The following is an 18956-nucleotide window of genomic DNA, read 5'->3' as shown; positions in this document are numbered from 1 at the left end:
TAAGTACAAACGAATAATATTAATTTAATAATAGTTGTTGTTTTATGTAAGATGTTTTTTTTTTCTTACCCTGGACACCGCCCCTCAAAAATTGGCAGATGCGCCTAAACCAAAAAGCTACGGAAGATTAGGGCCAAGCAATAATAAAAAAATAAAACCATCTCGAGATTAAAGTTGTGAAATTTCTAGAAAAAACTCGTTAAATTTCGAGAAAAAAGTTGAGATAAAATGTTGAGAATAAAGTCATTAAATTACGAGAAAAAAAGTTGTTAAATTACGAGAACAAATTCGTTAAATTATGAGAAAAAAAGTTGTTAAATTACGAGAACAAATTCGTTAAATTATGAGAAAAAAAGTCGTTAAATTACGAGAAAAAAGTCGTTAAATTATGAGAACAAATTCGTTAAATTATGAGAAAAAAAATTTTAAATTTCGAGAAAAAAAGTCAAGATAAAATGTTGAGAATAAAGTCATTAAATTACATTATTGTAATTATTACATTATATAACATTATTATTACATTATATAACATTATTATTACATTATATAACATTATTGTGGCCCGAATTTGGAATATAAAGTTTTTAATGCTTTTTAAAAAAATGTCTCTTATGGTAACCAAGGCTGTAATAATGTGATCAAAAATTCAAATATTACTATTTAAAATAATGGTTTTCTATTTTAATATAGGCTATTTATACATACATACATACATATATAGCTATATAATGCACATCTAAATCTAAATTTTTTGTCATATTATTAAAATTGTCATTTTTGGTTAAATAGGCTACATCCTTGCTTAATGAAAGTACAAATCTACCTTACCTCAAACATTTGAACCAAAAATATTTAAAATGTTTATCAGCACAATAATAAACTAATAGGCATGTGACAAGATCTCGCAATATTTAAAACGTGCTGATATTTCTCGTCATGGTGAACAGCAGTCTTGTGATCTCAGCGTAACAGAGCTGAGTTTGTGGCTACACATGCTTGCATTATATTGTTCTAAGAAAGTTTCATTAGGCTAATACAAAAAATATCATAATTATGAGCAAGTCATAATGAGAAAGTATGACAAACTAAAGGGAAAGTTTCTCATTAAAAGAAAGTTTTTCAGAAAATTCTACCGCTTTTCTCAGTCACTTTGGTACATTTCTTTCATTACATCATCCTTAAAATTTGCAAACCAAGTCTATTTCTCAAAACAATCTGTACAAACAGCACCACACAATGGATTATCTGTAAAGCCTGGAACTTACTCAAAATGGACAGATCAGTGGCATCAGAATGACAAGTTCTTGTGTCATTGTTCACAAACAAGAAAAATGCTTAGTCATGTTGTCAATACAGATGTAAACTACCTAGATTTCGATGACAATGATTGAAAATTCACAAGACTGCTTTTTCTTTATCTGCTTTATGGCATATGCCTATAGAAATTTCAACAGTCTGAGTGAATTCACACATTACTTACTCTGTGGGATACTGAGTGCAAGAGACTGGGCAGGATTCACAGTTACACTTTTACTGTTGTGAAAAATGAAAAATCATTACCAATGCTGTAGAATGATACATATCCTCCTTACACCCAAGCATAGACTTGTTGTGGACATATTTCAGCAAATTTCTCTGACACCATATGTGTCATAGTTTGTCACAGTCTGGATGTCCTGTAAAGAGCAGATTCAGGGCTTTTCAAAGGTACCAAATGTTTGAAGTTTTCACCATGACAACTCCCTCTGACATTGATTGAATTATCACATTTAGCACTCTTATGGAAATATATTTTGTAATTATCATTTAAATCTGACTAATTTTCACACTGGCATGTTATGTGGTTTCAAATCAGAATATGACTTTCTGTTATAAAACAGGACAGAATTTCATACGTCCATTGTACCAGGACTTCAAGCATCAGGCATTTAGGGAGACACAACAAGTAAATGGGAAAGAATTATATATCAATATTCCTATAAAATATTAGATATTCTTATAAAATGTTGACAATTATTACTCGAATTATTAAGTTTTTCATTACATGTTGCCCCAAGAACCCTTATGCAAATTAGGTACAATGTATAGATGCAAGGTATAGAATGGGACTACCCATTTATGGCCATTTTACACATATATTGCATAAAGTAAAAATTAAAATAGTATATCAAATCATTCTGTTATATCTTTCATAACATAGACGAGAATCATCTTTATACAATGTTTGGTTAAAGAAAATTCTGAAACCTGAAAATTGATTAGTGAATGAAAAAAAAAAAAAAAAAAATGTTTTTTGCCTATGTCTTTTCGTGCCTTGTTATTTTTTGAATAACTGAGTCCTGATGTCCACTAACATAGCATAACATATGAATAATTTTTTTTTTTTTCCCCAAAAAAATGTCTGGCCCCATTTGGATCTTATGCTCCAAACAATGTAATGACAAAACTAAATTCATAAAACTTTTTTCCCTGGTTATATAACGTTTTACTATTATGTTATAAATACAAAAAAAAGCAGGTCATATCTTAAATTTTGAGGATTTTTATTATTTATTTATTTTATTTTGGTGGCATTTCCGATGCTGCAGTCTCCAGACCATTTTTTCAAACCGGGAATAAAATCTGACATAAACTGTACGTCCATAAATGTTGATTGCTACGCTCAAATAGGGTTTAAAAACTTATATTAATTTGGTCAGGCAAATGCGCATGTGCAATCCTGAGCGCGTGTCTCGGTCTCAGGATAGGGCTGTTCGATTCCGGATTTTTTGGAATCGATTCCGATTCCAATTCCTGTTTCTGGAATCGAAAGAATCGATTCCAAGAATCGATTCCTCACTGTTGTTTTCGATTTTTTTTTTTTTATAAATGCCAACACCGTGTCTAACATTGTTGCGTCTTACCGTGCCACACAGCAAGTAACTCGACACCGGGCGTGCAAAGCGAACGTTGCAAATCCATTTGTCCTTCCTATTAGACATATTGCGACTGCTGCTTGGTCATAATTAGAACGAGGCATTTACTTCGGGGATTTGTCACGTAGTGCTTCCTGCGTCAGGTGTAGACAGTAAACACAGTGTAAAGACTAAGAATATGTTCACCATATACATATAGGTAGATTCTATTTACATACATACAGGGTGCGATTTGTGGGGGGAAAAAACAGAAAAAAAAAACAGAGGGGGGATGTTTTTAAAAGTTTACTTTTTTTTTATTTAATTTATTAAAAACCACAGTGGCGCTATATACTATTTTTGGCAGCTGTTACAGAAACATTTTTACAAAATGATTTAACCTTGAGATTTTAAGTATTAGATAGCTTAGATATTTGCAACACTAGTGTCATTGTAGTGTTGCAAATATCTAAGCTATCTAATAAATTAATATAATTCTTAATGACTTTCTGATAGAAATGCAATATCAATCGGTATTAGTAATAGAATAACGATACACAAACCTTTACATTCAATCGCGTTTGGTCCCATTTATTTTTGATCACACTGCATACACAAATTTTTATTCCAAAAGTGCGCACATTTGGAGAAATGCACGTTTACCTCATATTTCATTAGATATAAGCTGGCCAGGGTTTCATAATTACCGAGGACAGAAAATGTAGTTTGCCAGGGGGGTACGGGGGCATGCTCCCCCGAAAATTGTACATAGGCCTATATGAATGCTTAAGATGTTTTAATGCCAACAAATTGGATAACAATAAAACCATGTCAACAAATAGGCCTACATGCATGCACAGTTTTGAGGCAGCTTTAATCGCATGTTTGGTAATTTCATGACTTAACTTACAACAGAACAACGACGGTCATTGCTCGTAGTTTCTTTTGCGCTTTATTTAAGCTATAATAAAGTAATTATGCAGCGCGCGCCGGCGCATTTGCGCATGCAATTCTTTAGTGCGCGCCTCGAGCACAGTATAACGGCTGATTGGACAGTCGTGTTAATTTTTCTGAGTTACCGACATAGCCTGACAACATCTCATCATATTTAGCGGCTCTGATCTGACCGCAGTTCACTGTTGTTCAACTGAAGCTCCCTCGTCGTCACCTTTTCCGCGCTCGTTTGACTTGCGCCTGGCGCTGAGGCGAAGCCAGATATTTTATTTATTCCCACCGGGATAAAGGGGATAAAAATAATTCAGCAGAGGCAGGGATATATAGACCAGAAGGGGGAAAATCCTAGGCCTTTACACATATAAACTTTTTTAGGGCCTTTACACATTCTTCGCGTGAGTGTGATTGATTGTTGTCGATTGATTTATTCTTCTTGTCCTAAACTACAACGAGTAAGATCAAACCCGGCCCAGCAACCGATTCTAAAGATTTCATTGGGTCAGTCATTGGCAATTTCATGACTTAACTTACAACAGAACAACGACCATCATTGCTCGTAAAAAACAGTTTCTTTTGCGCTTTATTTAAGCTATAATAAAGTCATTATGCAGCGCGCGCCGGCGCATTTGCGCATGCAATTCTTGAGTGCGCTCCACAAGCACAGTATAGCGGCTGATAGGACAGTCATGTTCATTTTTCTGAGTTTTACAGACATAGCCTGACAAAATCTCATCTGACCGCAATTCACTGTTGTTCAACTGAAGCTCCCTCGTCGTCACCTGCACCTTTTCCGCTCTCGTTTGACTTGAGCCTGGCACTGAGACGAAGTCGGAATGCGCGTCTGAAAAGTGTCCTGTTTGTTGTGGTGGTAAAGAGACAGTTCTATAGGCTAAACGCAGCGTTTTACTTGGCGATGTTTTAAAAAAAGATTTTTATTTTTGGTATTTTATATGCTCTGTTGGTGGTTTGTGGAATAGCATCACCCGGGGGATATTTTTTATCCCCACCGGGGATAAAAATATTTCAGCAGAGGGAGGGATACATAGACCAGAAGGGGGGAAATTCCCCCCATCCCCTCATACAAATCGCACCCTGTGTATATATATATATATATATATATATATATATATATATATATATATATATATATATATATATATATATATATATAAACTAAATACGACCTCACGTTTTATACGTTTGCAGCCTCTGAAACTTCCGTCCGTCATAAAAATTAATTCGGATGGTTCGATTTTCTGCATTTTTCGCATCCATAGCAAATATTTTGAGGGGTTTTTGACAATCGATCCACCAAATGACGAATATGAAAAAACGAATACGACAGTTTCGGACTGAGTCAGGGTGACCTTAAACTTTTGAGGCTTGTGCAGTTTCTCGAGGAGAAATCAAACAAATGAGCGCCGTTTTCTAAAGTCTATGAGCGCAGCACACACAAATAAACAAAATTGACATACTGCAGTTAAATTTCAAAATGTGGTGTTTTTATATTTATAACATTTGAACACAGTTCAGCAACATACATCACACGACCTGACGACCAAGAGAGCTGACAATTGACCATCACTTAATTGACCATCACCTCGCGATTGAAAATGTGACACTGATATGACAGTTCAACAAACAAGTTAATAATATTAAGTCACTTACATTTTAGACAAATAATGACTGTCTATTTTAGCAGCGAAAATAGATCCGATGAATCCAAACAAAGATCACAACATAGCGCATCTCACAGCAACACTCAACCGTGTTTTGAATGATTCAGTGTTTTGAACAAATCGTTTGTCAAAGATTCAATGACCCATTCACAAACATCTGTCTCATTCTTGATGAATCGGCCGTTTGAACGAATCGTGAATGAACGACTCAGTGACTCGCTTAATAAAACCGCTTATCACCTGCATTTGCGCCGATTTGCACTCACTATCGACAAACCAATCAAATTTGTTAAAAAACTTTTTTTTTAATCAGTCCAAACACATTTTAATTTTTATTCAGGAGTTATGTATATACAAAACTATAACGTTTTATGACAGTAGTTTAGTGATAAAAAATTTTGCAATTTTTTTTTTTTTTCAGTTTTTTTTTCCTCCCATCCTGTGTAGCCACTCGCGCCCCCCCGGGGGGGCGCGCCCCACCGGTTGAGAACATAGTTGAGAACCACTGGCCTACACAATGCTGAAATAATCATCCTACCCTAAACCATACTCTGTGTCACGACTGGATCCATTTATTTAGTCTGAACTTTATTTCTTTACAGGTGACGTGATTGTGTTGACAAATGAAATCGGCTACGTGGCCGCGGGTTATGTTAAAAAAGAGGAGTCGATTCCCCTTAATGGAGTCGATTCCAACCTTTGGAATCGACTCTCGATTCTCAACGCCTCGGAATCGATTCTTTATGGAATCGATTCCCAGCCCTATCTCAGGACACTCACTGACGTATGAGCAAGTAAACCCGCGCGCGGTAAGAGAGTGATTCGAATTAAACGGTCATTAACTTCAACACTGCTCAGCAAGATAAGTCAATCTTCAAAACATGTTCTGTAAGTAAAGATTTATACATATATTTATCACAATTTTGAATCTAAAAAATAGAAACCATTTAAAAGTCATTTTGTTATCTATTAAAATCTTTTTATTTGATCTAAAACTTACTTTGACGTATAACTATACTAGTTGAGGAACCAGAAGAGGAACATTATGATCCGTTGTTTCTTCCGTTATCGGAATTGAGATCTAAACGGAGAGACCGGCAGTTCCTCCGCATCGTGGGAAAGGTGCTAAGACTCAGCTGGCTTAAACACAAGACGCTTGAAGTGAGCTTACACTTTTGCCATGTTTTCTGTTTTCTATTCTTTTATTGAGATGAATCAAAGTCCCTTGGATGAATGAAGTGACGTAAAATCCGATTACATGTTTTTACTCAGGAACGTCAATCGACTATCCAACGTCTGATGCCCTCTTTTGCCAGGAGATGCATAGATAACAACGACTTCCTGTCTTTACAGGAGATTCTCAATCATGTAAGCTGTAGAATGCATTGGATTATTTTGTTTCTCTTTCATATGACCTTTATCTCATGCTTTCTTTAGATGGATATAGATGCAGCAGATTATGATGGCAACACTGTCTTGCACAGAGCTTGTGAAAAAGGAAACAATGACATGGTATTGCAGTTACTGGCTCTTGGAGCCTCATGCCAAATGACAAACCGCTTTGGTTTCACACCTCTGCATCTTGCCATAAAAAACAAGTAAGTGGTTGTCAGCAGTTTTAATTATTTAATTTAAAGGGATAGTTCACCCAAAAATGAAAATTTGATGTTTATCTGCTTACCCCCAGGGCATCCAAGATGTAGGTGACTTTGTTTCTTCAGTAGAACACAAATGATGATTTTTAACTCCAACCGTTGCTGTCTGTCAACCGTATAATGTGGGTCAATGGGAACTTCTTTTATAAGAGTAAATAAAACTTGCTTAGACAAATCCAAATTAAACCCTGTGGCTCGTGACGACACATTGATGTCCTAAGACACGAAACGATCGGTTTGTGCGAGAAACCGAACAGTATTTATATAATTTTTTACATCTAAAACACCACTATGTCCAACTGCGTTCAGCATTCGCTTAGTGGGGTCTGATCGCGCTCTGACAACAGAAGTGATGTCTAGCACTCATTGAAGTATAAGCGCAAGCAAAGACTATCCGCTTGTTAAGTCGTGACGTAAGGAACGCCGTTTCCGGGTCCAAGCCTCGACTCGTTTCACTTGAGAATGCCATCGACGGCCGTTTATGAGCGCTATTTATTCATATTAAACATCAATCATTTTAAAAAGTTAAACATTTTAAATACTTACAGTCTACACAACAGTCTCCGTGCTCACAGCGTCACAGACATTAATATTTTAACGAATTATAAAAGATGAATCATTGTCTGGCCATCTGGAATTTTGGTATGGAGATAAAGGTTATGATTATATTTTTTTTGTAGCATTACACCACATCGTGTGTGTATATTAGCACCATTTGTTGTTTTCTTATGGTATGAAATAGAGCGTTAGGACCCGGAAGCGCTGCCGCGTGACATCAGACTTAACAACCGAATAGAATAACACAAGACCTGTCACTCGTATTGTTTTGAATGGGAGAAAGTGTAACGTGCAATATGGCGGAATAAGTCCCGCCTTCTAAATAAGAGCCAATCGCCGACTGGTGAAGTCATCGCGTCACTGCAGCAAGCCGTTAGAAGCACCGGTTTCTATAGAAACAGTCAGACGCGCGCCTCTGAAACATGGCAGAAGAGACGCGCATTTAGGTCTGCGCATGCGCATTAGCTTGATCCAGCCTAAAAAATACAGTTTTTTGTCATGATTCGAGCATTTGGATAAAACATTTATAAGACAGCTGTTGTCAGATTTCATTGGTGATTTCAAATATGAAATGTAATCGTAAGGTTGGCGAACAGTTTTGGAGAATTTGATGTTTCCCCATTCAAAGAGATAGGGCATGATGCCCAGGATGCCCGGGAGGCGTTTCAAAGATGGCCGCCGAGTGAAATGACCTGTCTTAAAGGGACTTTGGCGCAAGACATCACTTCCATTGTCAGAGCGCGATCAGACCTCACTAAGCGAATGCTGAACGCAGTTTTAAAGTTTTATTTACTCTTATAAAAGAAGTTCCCATTGACCCACATTATACGGCTGACAGACGGCAATGGTTGGAGTTAAAAATCATTATTTGTGTTCTACTGAAGAGACAAAGTCACCTACATCTTGGATGCCCTGGGGGTAAGCAGATAAACATCAAATTTTCATTTTTGGGTGAACTATCCCTTTAAGTTATGTATTTCATTTTTTACACCATTGCCATACATATGCCAGGCACAATGACGTGATCAAGATTTTGATGCCGCAGGGAGCCACAGTAACTCTACACCCTGTGCGAATCGGCATGGAACTTATCAAGTAAGTCTTTCAAACAACAAATTAACTTGTCTGTCTATTGTGGACATTTGCATTCAACTGTCCTCTCTAATTTAGGGCAGTTCGGGCCAAGGACTATAGGCTGGTGCATGCATGGTACTTAGCTGGTACAAACATGAACGAGCGTGATTACAACGGACAGACTGCTTTACATGCAGCAGTGGAGAAGAGGGACAAGCTCATGGTGTCCAAACTTCTTCAATATGGCGCTACCCCAGAGGTATAATAAAAGTAGATTTAACGTACACATATTCTGTTTTTTACTATTCTGATTGGTTGCACTAACAAGTCAAATATTTAACCCCTGATGCTCTCCTCATGTAGCTGTAGCACAGGTCAAAATGAACCATGGCCCTAAAATTATACTTAATATATATATATATATATATTTTTTTTTTGTCCAGAAAGCTTATGTCATTTCATTTTGATAATATTTTTTTCTGTTTTTTAATGCAATTTTTTTGGAGATGTATTTTTTATTTTACTTACCTCTAAATTATTAGATTTTATCAATAATTTAATTTAATAATACAGTTTAAGCACATTCTTCACATTCTTTCAACTTAAATACAAAATAACTCTCCATTACATGCAAAAACTTGTTAAAACAGCTCAAAAAGTCTAACATTAAGTGTCTCTGCCAACATCCTGTGAAAAAAAAGAAATAATATAACATGATATATTATATTATTGTTTTCATTACTATATATTATTTTATTTCATGACTCTTGCCACTAGATGGCCTTATAGCTTTATATGGAGCAAATTCACTGTTCACCTGGGTATGCATTCAGGTGTATATTTAAACATTATAAAATCATTTTTAGATGAATGGCAACATTTTCTACATTTTTCTATTTGGATAATTTTTTTTCCTGCCCAATGATGTCCTACAAACAATGTTCATATTGAAGGCTATGAAAACAAATATAGCGAATGGAATGCAGGCAACTTTATATATTATGTGCAAAAAAGGGGTTAAAATCACATTACATTCTAACATGGTAACATTATAATCTAAAAACAAAAGTAATGATTTTATTTTTAAATTCACTAAACTAAAAATGAAAATAAAATCAAAAGCACAGATTATATTTGCTTACCCCATTACAATAGTCACTTAAGAATTACTGCTATCATTAAAAAAACACACTGCAAAAAATGCTTTTCTTACTTTACTTCTTACTTCTTAGTTTTTGTCTTGTTTCTAGTCCAAATATCTAAAAATTATTAAATCAAGAAGCATTTTCTAGACACGTAAAAATTATTGTCTTGTTTTCAGAAAAAAAAAAAAAAATTGTAAATTTTAATTTTAATTTTTTAATTTGTTTTTCCTTAAAACAAGCAAATTAATCTTATTTCAAACCGAAAACATGATTATTTTGCTTACCCCACAGGCAGATTATTTTGCTTGTTTTAAGGAAAAACTCACTTAATTTTGATTTCATTTTTTCTGAAAACAAGACAATAATTTTTACTTGTCTAGAAAATGCTTCCTGATTTAAGAATTTTTAGATATGAAACAAGCCAAGTCAAAAAATCTAAGTAAGAAAAGCAATTTTTGCAGTGCACTTATTGGTTTAAATCTACATTTGGCACATTAATTGTCCAACAACAAATATTTTAGCAATAATATTGTATATTTAGTATATTTTAGTAAGAATTACAGCACTCCGGTTTTGTTGTGCTCTGTCTGTTTGGCATGAGGTGGCGCTGGGGCGTGGAAGTCTGTGAAGTTTAGCGGAGATTCTCTTACAGAAGGATGGTCAACTTCTGACAGCAAAATGGAAGTATTTTAATTTCATACATTTACAGATGGAGAATACAGTTTGTGAAAAAAGTATGTGAACCACTTGCAGAATCTGTGAAAATGTTAATCATTTTGACAAAATAAGGGAGATAATACAAAATGCATGTTATTTATTATTTAGTACTGTCCTGAGTAAGATATTTTACATTAAAGATGTTTACATATAATCCACAAGACGGAGAAAAAAAAAAATAAAAAAAATAGCTGAATTTATTGAAATAACCCCGTTCATATGTATGTGAACCATTGGTTCTTAATACTGTGTGTCATTACCTGGATGATCTATGACTGTTTTTTTGTTTTGTGATGGTTGTTCATGAGTCCCTTGTTTGTCCTGAGCAGTTAAACTGTGCTCTGTTCTTCAGAAAAATCCTCCAGGTCCTGCAGGTTCTTCAGTTTTCCAGCATTTTTTGCATATTTGAACCCTTTTCAGCAGTGACTGAATGATTTTGAGATCTGTCTTTTCACACTGAGGATGAGGGACTCAAACACAACTATTAAAAAAGGTTCAAACATTCACTGATGCTCCAGAAGGAAACATGATGCATTAAGAGCCGGGGGGTGAAAACTTTTGGAATTTGAAGATCAGGGTAAATTGTATTTAATTTGTCTTCCAGAAAACATGCAGGTATCTTTTGTTGCTTCAGAAGGGCAGTACTAAATGAAAAACAATGATATTTAAATAAAATAAGAAAAATTTGGACCTCTTTGTCCTGTTCAAATGTTTTCACCCCCCCGGCTCTTAATGCATTGTGTTTTCTTCTGGAGCATCAGTGAATGTTTGAACCTTTTTTAATAGTTGTCTTTGAGTTCCTCGAGGGTTGTCCTCAGTTGTCCTCCATGTGAAAAGATCATTCAATCACTGTTGTAAAGGGTTAAAATATGCAAAAGATGCTGGAAAACTGAAGAATTTTTGGGAACTGGAGATTTTTTTCTGAAGAACAGAGCTCAGTTTAACTGCTCAGAATAAACAAGGACTCATGAACAACCATCACACAACAAAAAAACAGTCGTATCCAGGTAATGACACACAGTATTAAGAATCAATGGTTCACAAACTGGGTCATTTTAATAAATTCAGCTATTTTTTTGTCTTATGGATTATATGTAAACATCTTTTATGTAAAGTATCTTACTCAGGACAGTACCAAATAAAAAATAACATGCATTTTGTATGATCTCTCTTATTTAGTTAAAATTTTGCACATTTTCACAGATTCTGCAAGTGGTTCACATACTTATTCATGCAACTGTATACCTGTGAAATGTAACTTATACACTGAGGAAAACACATCTCAATGCATTAAACAGTGCAGGTATCTATCTGTCATCACATATATCTGTCAGAGCATCTGACGGGGCAAGCCGCTTTAAACTATACGTGTTAACTATATCTTACCAGTTATTTTGAAGCCTTTAATATAAAACATGACTTTATATTGTGCACGTCCCCGCAGCAGCTCACCCTGCATCCTTTGCTATTTTTCAGATGCGCTCGCAAACCACTGCATATCGATATAAACCGTATTGCCGCATTTCATATCGTTTATAAAAAATATATCAATATATCGTACAAACTCGATATACCACCCAGCCCTAATTTGGAGTAGTGTTGCACGATATACCGGTACTAGAAAGGTATCGTGATACCAGGGGCGGAGCCTGACATTGTAAATATTCGGGGCTTAGCCCAAATCTATATTTGTCCAAAGACATTTTAATTTTCTATTAACAGCTTTTCTGACATGAAAGGAGCTTTTGTTGTCATATTCTTGTTCAGAAAATGTACATGTAATTTGTAAAACTTTGTTGGATTTACAATTGGTTTACAATTTTATTGAGCATGAAAATAGTAAACATTAAAAATATTAAATCTAACTTCAAGGCAATGAAGCTCAAATCCAGAATTATCAGCCTGCACACTGGTGAAGAAAGAAGTTCTGTCATATGTGTTATTTATTTACTTTTCCTGCTGTTTTAAGTTTTTGCCATAGTATCGTGATATTTAAGTTGGGTATCGTATCGAAGTCAAAATTTTGGTATCGTGACAACACTAATTTGGAGCATTATTTAGGTTTTTCTATTCATACTGAAGTGTCAGATACTGTAATAATTCAAGTTAGTAAGGTGGACAGCAGGGGGGAAATAAAAAAGTTCTGCATTGTAAATGTGTTAAAATCTAACCACTTCATACCAGTGTGCAGTCTGCATTGTGACTGATTTTTATTTGGGGAAAAAAAGAAAAAAAAAAACAACTTTCCCCCATTCATTTTGTTTTTTTAACAAAGTTCAGGAGGAGCATGTTCAGTTAATCAACCCAATCAATGAGACAAGTGGTATATATACAGCAGACCTACCTCTGTTCCATGACAGTTTTCCAGCATCCCTCCACTACCTCATCTCCTCACTTCTAACTATTCCTCTGGGTTCAGGCTAGATTCCGAGATTGGAGCACTCCCCTTGGACAGCACGGCAAATACTCATAACCTTTACTCTAATTATATGTATTTAATTAATTTCTAGGTGTGCATACGCATGTGAGTATGTTCCGCACTGGGGATGTTCTATAGTCTCATGCCCTCATTTGTGGGTGTGTTTGTTCTGGAATTTGCCAGATTTTTTATATTTGTTTGACAAATTAAAACAAAAAAATCCCCATTTCCAATTAATTCCTATGTGGGTCAAATTGACCCGGGAGGGTAGGGAGTGCTACTATTTTTATTACAACAACATAAAATCCTCAAATCCAGTCAGTTTTTGTGTGTGTGTGTGTGTGTGTGTGTGTGTGTATTTCAAGTTCAAATGTGACAACTGCCCTAAGGTCTTGGACCACCCCGATGAAAACTAAATTTTTAAAAATGAAAATGAATTTCGGGTCGAAATGAACCTAAGAGAGAATAAGCCATAACTCTCAACCTGTAACATGTATAATTTGTCTCTGCCCTATCAGATTGCTGATGTTTGGGAAAGGACAGCAGCAGATGAAGCAAGAGAGAAAAACCTTCATGACATTTTGAAGCTCTTCAACCTTATTGAAAACTGACCCTTCAGCATCTTTTTTTCAGTCTGCTGTGGAAGTCAGAGAGACCAGTTGACATCAGATGCAAAGGCACATTACTTTTTAGGTTTTAAACATTTAAACATGTCAATTTACATGTTGGTTCTTAGTAAAGTAGAGCACAACAAAATGGTTGACTAAACAACTCCCACCTTAATGTTTACAGAAGAAATCAACTCAAATAAAATGTATGATTTATTCAAAATGAAAAGCATTAGTTAGTGCCATGAATTAAAAATGAAACTAATCCAGGGTCTGTTTGAGTCATCTTGGTAGAACATTCCTTTTAGTACAATTAACAAGTGTACACATTAATGTGTTGTCAGTAGGGGTTAAACAACTTCAGATGTTTTTAAGTCGACGTCAACTAGTCGCTGATGATGTCATTAATTAACAAATAAGCCTGAACCTCGAGTAGATGGATGGATCTGACTCGAACGTGGGTTGCCTTGTGTACAGTTATGGCATATGACACAACGCTGCCTACAAGGCTATTGCACCTACATAATCATTTTTATCCGTTCTTTTGTCTTTGGGTTGTTATATTTCTCACAGGTTTCTGCTCCTTCTAAATCATATACAGATAAAGTAGCGCATTAAAAATGACATTTATATGAATGTATGTTTTAGTTACTAAGAAATATATGCTAGAACATTTCAGTTTCTAAGCTATTTTATTGCTAAATCACAGAACAGTGTTGACAATACATATCTGCGCTACTTTCTGTGTGTACGATCTGCGCGTGATGTGCGAGCTGTCTGTCTGTGTGCATTACAGTGCAGCAGTGCATTTAGAACGGTGATTAACTTAGATGTACAATAAGCTCCAGATGGTATAATCAAACATGTTGTATGCATTTATTCGTCATTTTAACTGTTTGAAACAGAGTGTAAAAGCGGACTTCAAAGATCCTGTTCCTGTTGCGCCCCATGATCAGCGACAAGTCGACGTCAAGCTTAAAGCGTCATGGGAGAGCATTAAAGTCGACTAGTCTGTGCAACCCCTATTTGTCAGATCTTCTTCAATATCTTTTGGTATGTTTGCATGTAAATTTTGTATTGTCCAGAACAAGTTGCTGTTGTTTGTTGTTGGATTTAGTAGACATAGCTGGCAGTAAAGAGGGACTGTTTAGATGCTTGGTCAGCCTGGCCTGAGGGTTTGTATTCGCCTTGTGATGCAAGACTATTGATCTGAAAAGGAAACAAAAAAAATCATCAACATATGGTTCTGCATTTAATATAGTAGGCTTATAAACTGACAACACAATGAAGCGCAATATTGCCCACATGCAGTATTTTAAGTTTGACATTGGTTACCTTGGCACGTGTGACAAAGGCATCCTGTGCAGCCTTCTTGTTCGCTGCTTGTCCCTTCCATGCAGCAAGAGCCGAGGCCTGGAGAGCACGGCCATAAGAGAAGCTCAGCTTCCAGGGTCTGTGCAGGGGAAGCTGGTTCATGGCATTCAGATTCAGAGAGGCCTCCTCCTCACTTTGACCACCAGAGAGGAAGCAGATGCCTGAGAACCAGAAGAGAGAAGTTGAACATTTGAAAAGCGCTTAAATGGAGGCCATCATCTAATGACGTACCAGGTACAGCAGCTGGCACAGTGCGTCTGAGAGCAGTAACTGTTGCCATGGCGACCTCCTGGGGGGTGTACTTCTTGGTGCAGGAGTGTCCAGCAGTGACCATGTTTGGTTTGAGCAGAGTTCCCTCCAGATACACATGGTGGTCAGAGAGAGCTTTGTACACAGCCGCCAGGACCTTGGTTGGAAATTTTGGGAGTTATTTTTGATGGATAATTTGGCTTTGTTTTAACTACTTTAACTGTTTATTCTGGGAGGAAGCTTACCTTCTCAGTGGCATACTGGCACCGTTGCAGATCATGATCTCCGTCTGGGAGGATCTCAGGCTCTACAATGGGAACCAAGCCATTCTAAAGGAATTGAGGAAGAAATAATCAGAAGAAAATAACTTCTAGACAGTTTGTAAAGCAAAATAAACAAATTACTGGCACGTTATCAACTGTTCAGAGTCATGTAAAGGCTGTTTATGGACAATAGATAGGATCCCATAAGCCAGCCACATTCTGTTAGACATACCTGTTGGCAAATGCTGGCATATCTGGCAAGAACGTTAGCGTTTTCAGCAATTGCAAGAGCAGAGGGGCAGCCGTCAGAGATCTTAAGTACACAACGCCACTTGGCAAAGTCACAACCGTCCTTTTTGTACTGGGCACAGCGTTCAGAAAGACCATCCAATCCTGAGTGAAACAGATCAGGCAAAAATAGCTTCCCTTTAAAATGGAGAAAAGTCAGATGTATTACGGTCATGTTAAGAAGTATTTGAGAAAGAAAGTAACCTTGTGTGGTTGTCTCTCCATTTGTACCGCCCAGGCCCGCTGTGCCTTTGTCCACCTTTATGCACAAAAACACAATACTTTCATTTGTAACATTACCTCCAAAATTAGTGAGAGGACCTTGTGTTTGCATCTTTCGTTTACTACATCATGTATCCACCTTATTCCTACGCCCTATGACACTTTACGTGAATTATGGGTGCAACTTCTGTTAAGCTGTAAACAGTGAAAGGCTCACTCTATGACCGCAATAATGTTTTTTTTAAACTGGGTACACAATGAGATTACATTATTATACTCAACCTTCAACCATCGAACATTAAAAGGACATTTAAAAGTGTAAAGTGTACTTTCAACAGACCATAAATAACCCCAAAAGCATGATTCTTTCCACTGCAATAATGGACGGGTTAAATATGCCTTAATCAAAAATGTTCATTAACTTCAGAATTGCGTGATACTATTTCATAGTGATTTCCGTCATTTTTTCAGATAATAAATTGTATTTACCTGTGAAAACAAACCTGGAAAGAGACGTGAGGATTTGAAGAGAAAAATGAGAGATTCTTTGTGCATTCCAGTGAATTATTAATGGGATATATAGGAGAACAGACCACAAATGTGCAGTATATGTTGTCCTTTTTCATACTATTACAGCGGAATGCAAAGGGACAAAAGAAAATAATCATAAGGAAAAGACAGCAGCGACTGAAAAGAGCTCTTGCCATAGATATTCTTGTTATAACAAGTCACGTTAAAATACCAAGCGTTATGTTATTCTCATGATGTCTGAAAATAAAACATGAAGGAAAATTAACAGTTCATTCAGTCAAACTGACGGATAAGCTTTATTTGAGGGCAACCTTATGATCTGAAATGATTCGTTTCAGGTTCCCCAAACCAAAAGAGCCACCCATAATTCAAACCGCAGTAGGCTCATCAGGAGTAAGGTGGATAGAGCTACAGAAAGCATATAAATGCATAAAAACATCTGGAAAATATCTCCAAAAATGCACCGAAACCTCACCTTGATACCAACTACGATGCCCTTGTCCTTGACGACTTTTGGAAACAGAACTCCTTTGTCTGATTTCTGGTACAGTGTTTCGTGGAAAAAAATGACACCGCCAATACTTTCAGAGATAGAATTGTCTACAGAGAAGAGGAGGTCACGAAAGCTACGACGGTTCTCTTCGGTGTTCTCCACATTTATCTTCTGAAAGCGATTTGCCATGGTGCCTAGAATATGAAACAAACATCTAAGAACATCTGGAAAGCAAACTTACCATGACATATTCAAAAATACATTTCTGATAGAGGAAACACAATTGCAATACTGTTAAACATTTATAGTGATGGCTGAAGCAAATTCATAACTTGTTGTTATTGATCAATTAAGACATTTTGCATAAAGGTGGTACTCTATCCCATTCCTACCTGTGGACTCATCTGCAGCCAAGATGCCTTTTCCAGTTGCCACAATACGCTGGGCAATTGTGGAAAGCTCCTTCTTCTGCTCCGTAGAGAGAGCTGGAAACTGGTGTGTCATGCTGGTAAAAAAGAGGAGCAGAAGTAAAAATATTAGCTAAAATACTGTATTTACAGAACTTATGTTATTCGGCTCACTGGATTTTTCACTCCTGTCTGTAAATATTTGCCCTGACTGTTGAACTTTAGTCCACACTGGCTCCTCCCACTGGACAAACAAGTCCAGGGTTCACTCATCTGGTAGACCTGAAGATTTAGCAGTTTTCTTTGCGATTATGTGCAAAAAGTTTCACACATTCGAGCAATGTCGTTGAGAACTGTACAACAGCGTCTTTTATACAGTGTATTTATGAATTGCCTCCCTATTCTAAGTACACGAAAATGTCATGCGAAGATAAATTGCAGAACGCATTGCATTCATTCCGTAGATAATTTTGCACTGTAGACCAAAATGGTCCTGAAATCAAAGAAATCTGGGATTTTTTTCATGTGATTCATGACATAAAGAGCAGAGCCTTCAGCGATAAATATTGCACTAACACATCTGCACAGTTTGTGAACAACTGCATGTTAACGTTTCAAAACAGATATTATACCCTTCAAAACTACTACTTTGACTTATACAAAATGAAAAATATTAATACTAATTTCGCAAGATGCGACAACAATACTAAAAACTAAAAGAGTTTAAAAGTTGAACCGTCATTCTTACTTGATTGCTCTGTAGGTTGGTGGCACTATGAATGAAGAATAGATGAAGTGATCTGGCCTCTCCTCACTGACGCAGATGGATTTTAATGATTCGGGACCGAGCGATTCGAGCAAGTCGGTATTTATTTGAGCCGAGCGCAGAGGCTGGACAAAAGTGATGCGAACGGGCGTGCTCAGCCTCCGGTAACGCCATTGGCCAATATTGGACGGGTGTGTGAAAATATCTGCCTATGTGGACTTTGGAAGAAGGTTTTTAACTCCAAAATTTCCATAATACAGCTATCCTTAAACTTAGTGTAACACATATTTAAAATTATCTCTCAAAATCTTTGGAAAACAATGAAGGAACTGTGAGGCACAGGGTCGGGAAACCTGATCTCAGATAAAGTTGATTTTCAGGTTCTTCAGTTTCAGCATGGTCCTTCTCAGGCATGTTCACTTTGCAACACACTCTTTGTTTTGTCTGTTTATGGCCTACTGCTATGTGCTATTACATCAAATAGTGCATATGAAAGAAAACACGTTGGCAATAATTTAGTAAACGTGCAAAGGAGCCTGCAGCGGGGACTCTAGGTGAAATAGAGCATTAATCATTTTGATGCTTTTAAACTATAAAGCATGCTGTGTTTATAAAGCATAGGCCTACTTCACAAACATTTCTTGTAAAGTGCCTCAGTTG

The 18956-nt window shown here is 36.4% G+C and overlaps 2 protein-coding genes across 2 annotated transcripts; one reads left to right on the top strand and one right to left on the bottom strand.

The window, feature by feature from the left end:
* Window positions 1-6054: 6054 nt before the first annotated feature.
* si:dkey-74k8.4 (L-asparaginase) lies at window positions 6055-14193 on the top strand. The gene is made up of 7 exons (XM_048175671.1): window positions 6055-6415; window positions 6549-6688; window positions 6800-6895; window positions 6965-7125; window positions 8752-8835; window positions 8911-9073; window positions 13614-14193. The coding sequence occupies exons 1-7, from the start codon at window positions 6409-6411 to the stop codon at window positions 13704-13706; spliced, it is 744 nt and encodes a 247-aa protein (XP_048031628.1). The 5' UTR covers window positions 6055-6408; the 3' UTR covers window positions 13707-14193.
* Window positions 13904-18432, bottom strand: aldob (aldolase b, fructose-bisphosphate). The gene is made up of 9 exons (XM_048175669.1): window positions 18279-18432; window positions 17516-17628; window positions 17106-17317; window positions 16082-16136; window positions 15822-15982; window positions 15572-15655; window positions 15309-15483; window positions 15039-15238; window positions 13904-14912 (listed from the first exon to the last, which is right to left on the bottom strand). The coding sequence occupies exons 2-9, from the start codon at window positions 17625-17627 to the stop codon at window positions 14817-14819; spliced, it is 1095 nt and encodes a 364-aa protein (XP_048031626.1). The 5' UTR covers window position 17628; window positions 18279-18432; the 3' UTR covers window positions 13904-14816.
* Between the last annotated feature and the right edge of the window lie 524 nt (window positions 18433-18956).

The sequence above is a fragment of the Megalobrama amblycephala genome, linkage group LG23 (assembly GCF_018812025.1).
Source record: "Megalobrama amblycephala isolate DHTTF-2021 linkage group LG23, ASM1881202v1, whole genome shotgun sequence".
Lineage (NCBI taxonomy): Eukaryota > Metazoa > Chordata > Actinopteri > Cypriniformes > Xenocyprididae > Megalobrama > Megalobrama amblycephala.
This window is presented reverse-complemented; position numbering and strand designations above follow the sequence as displayed.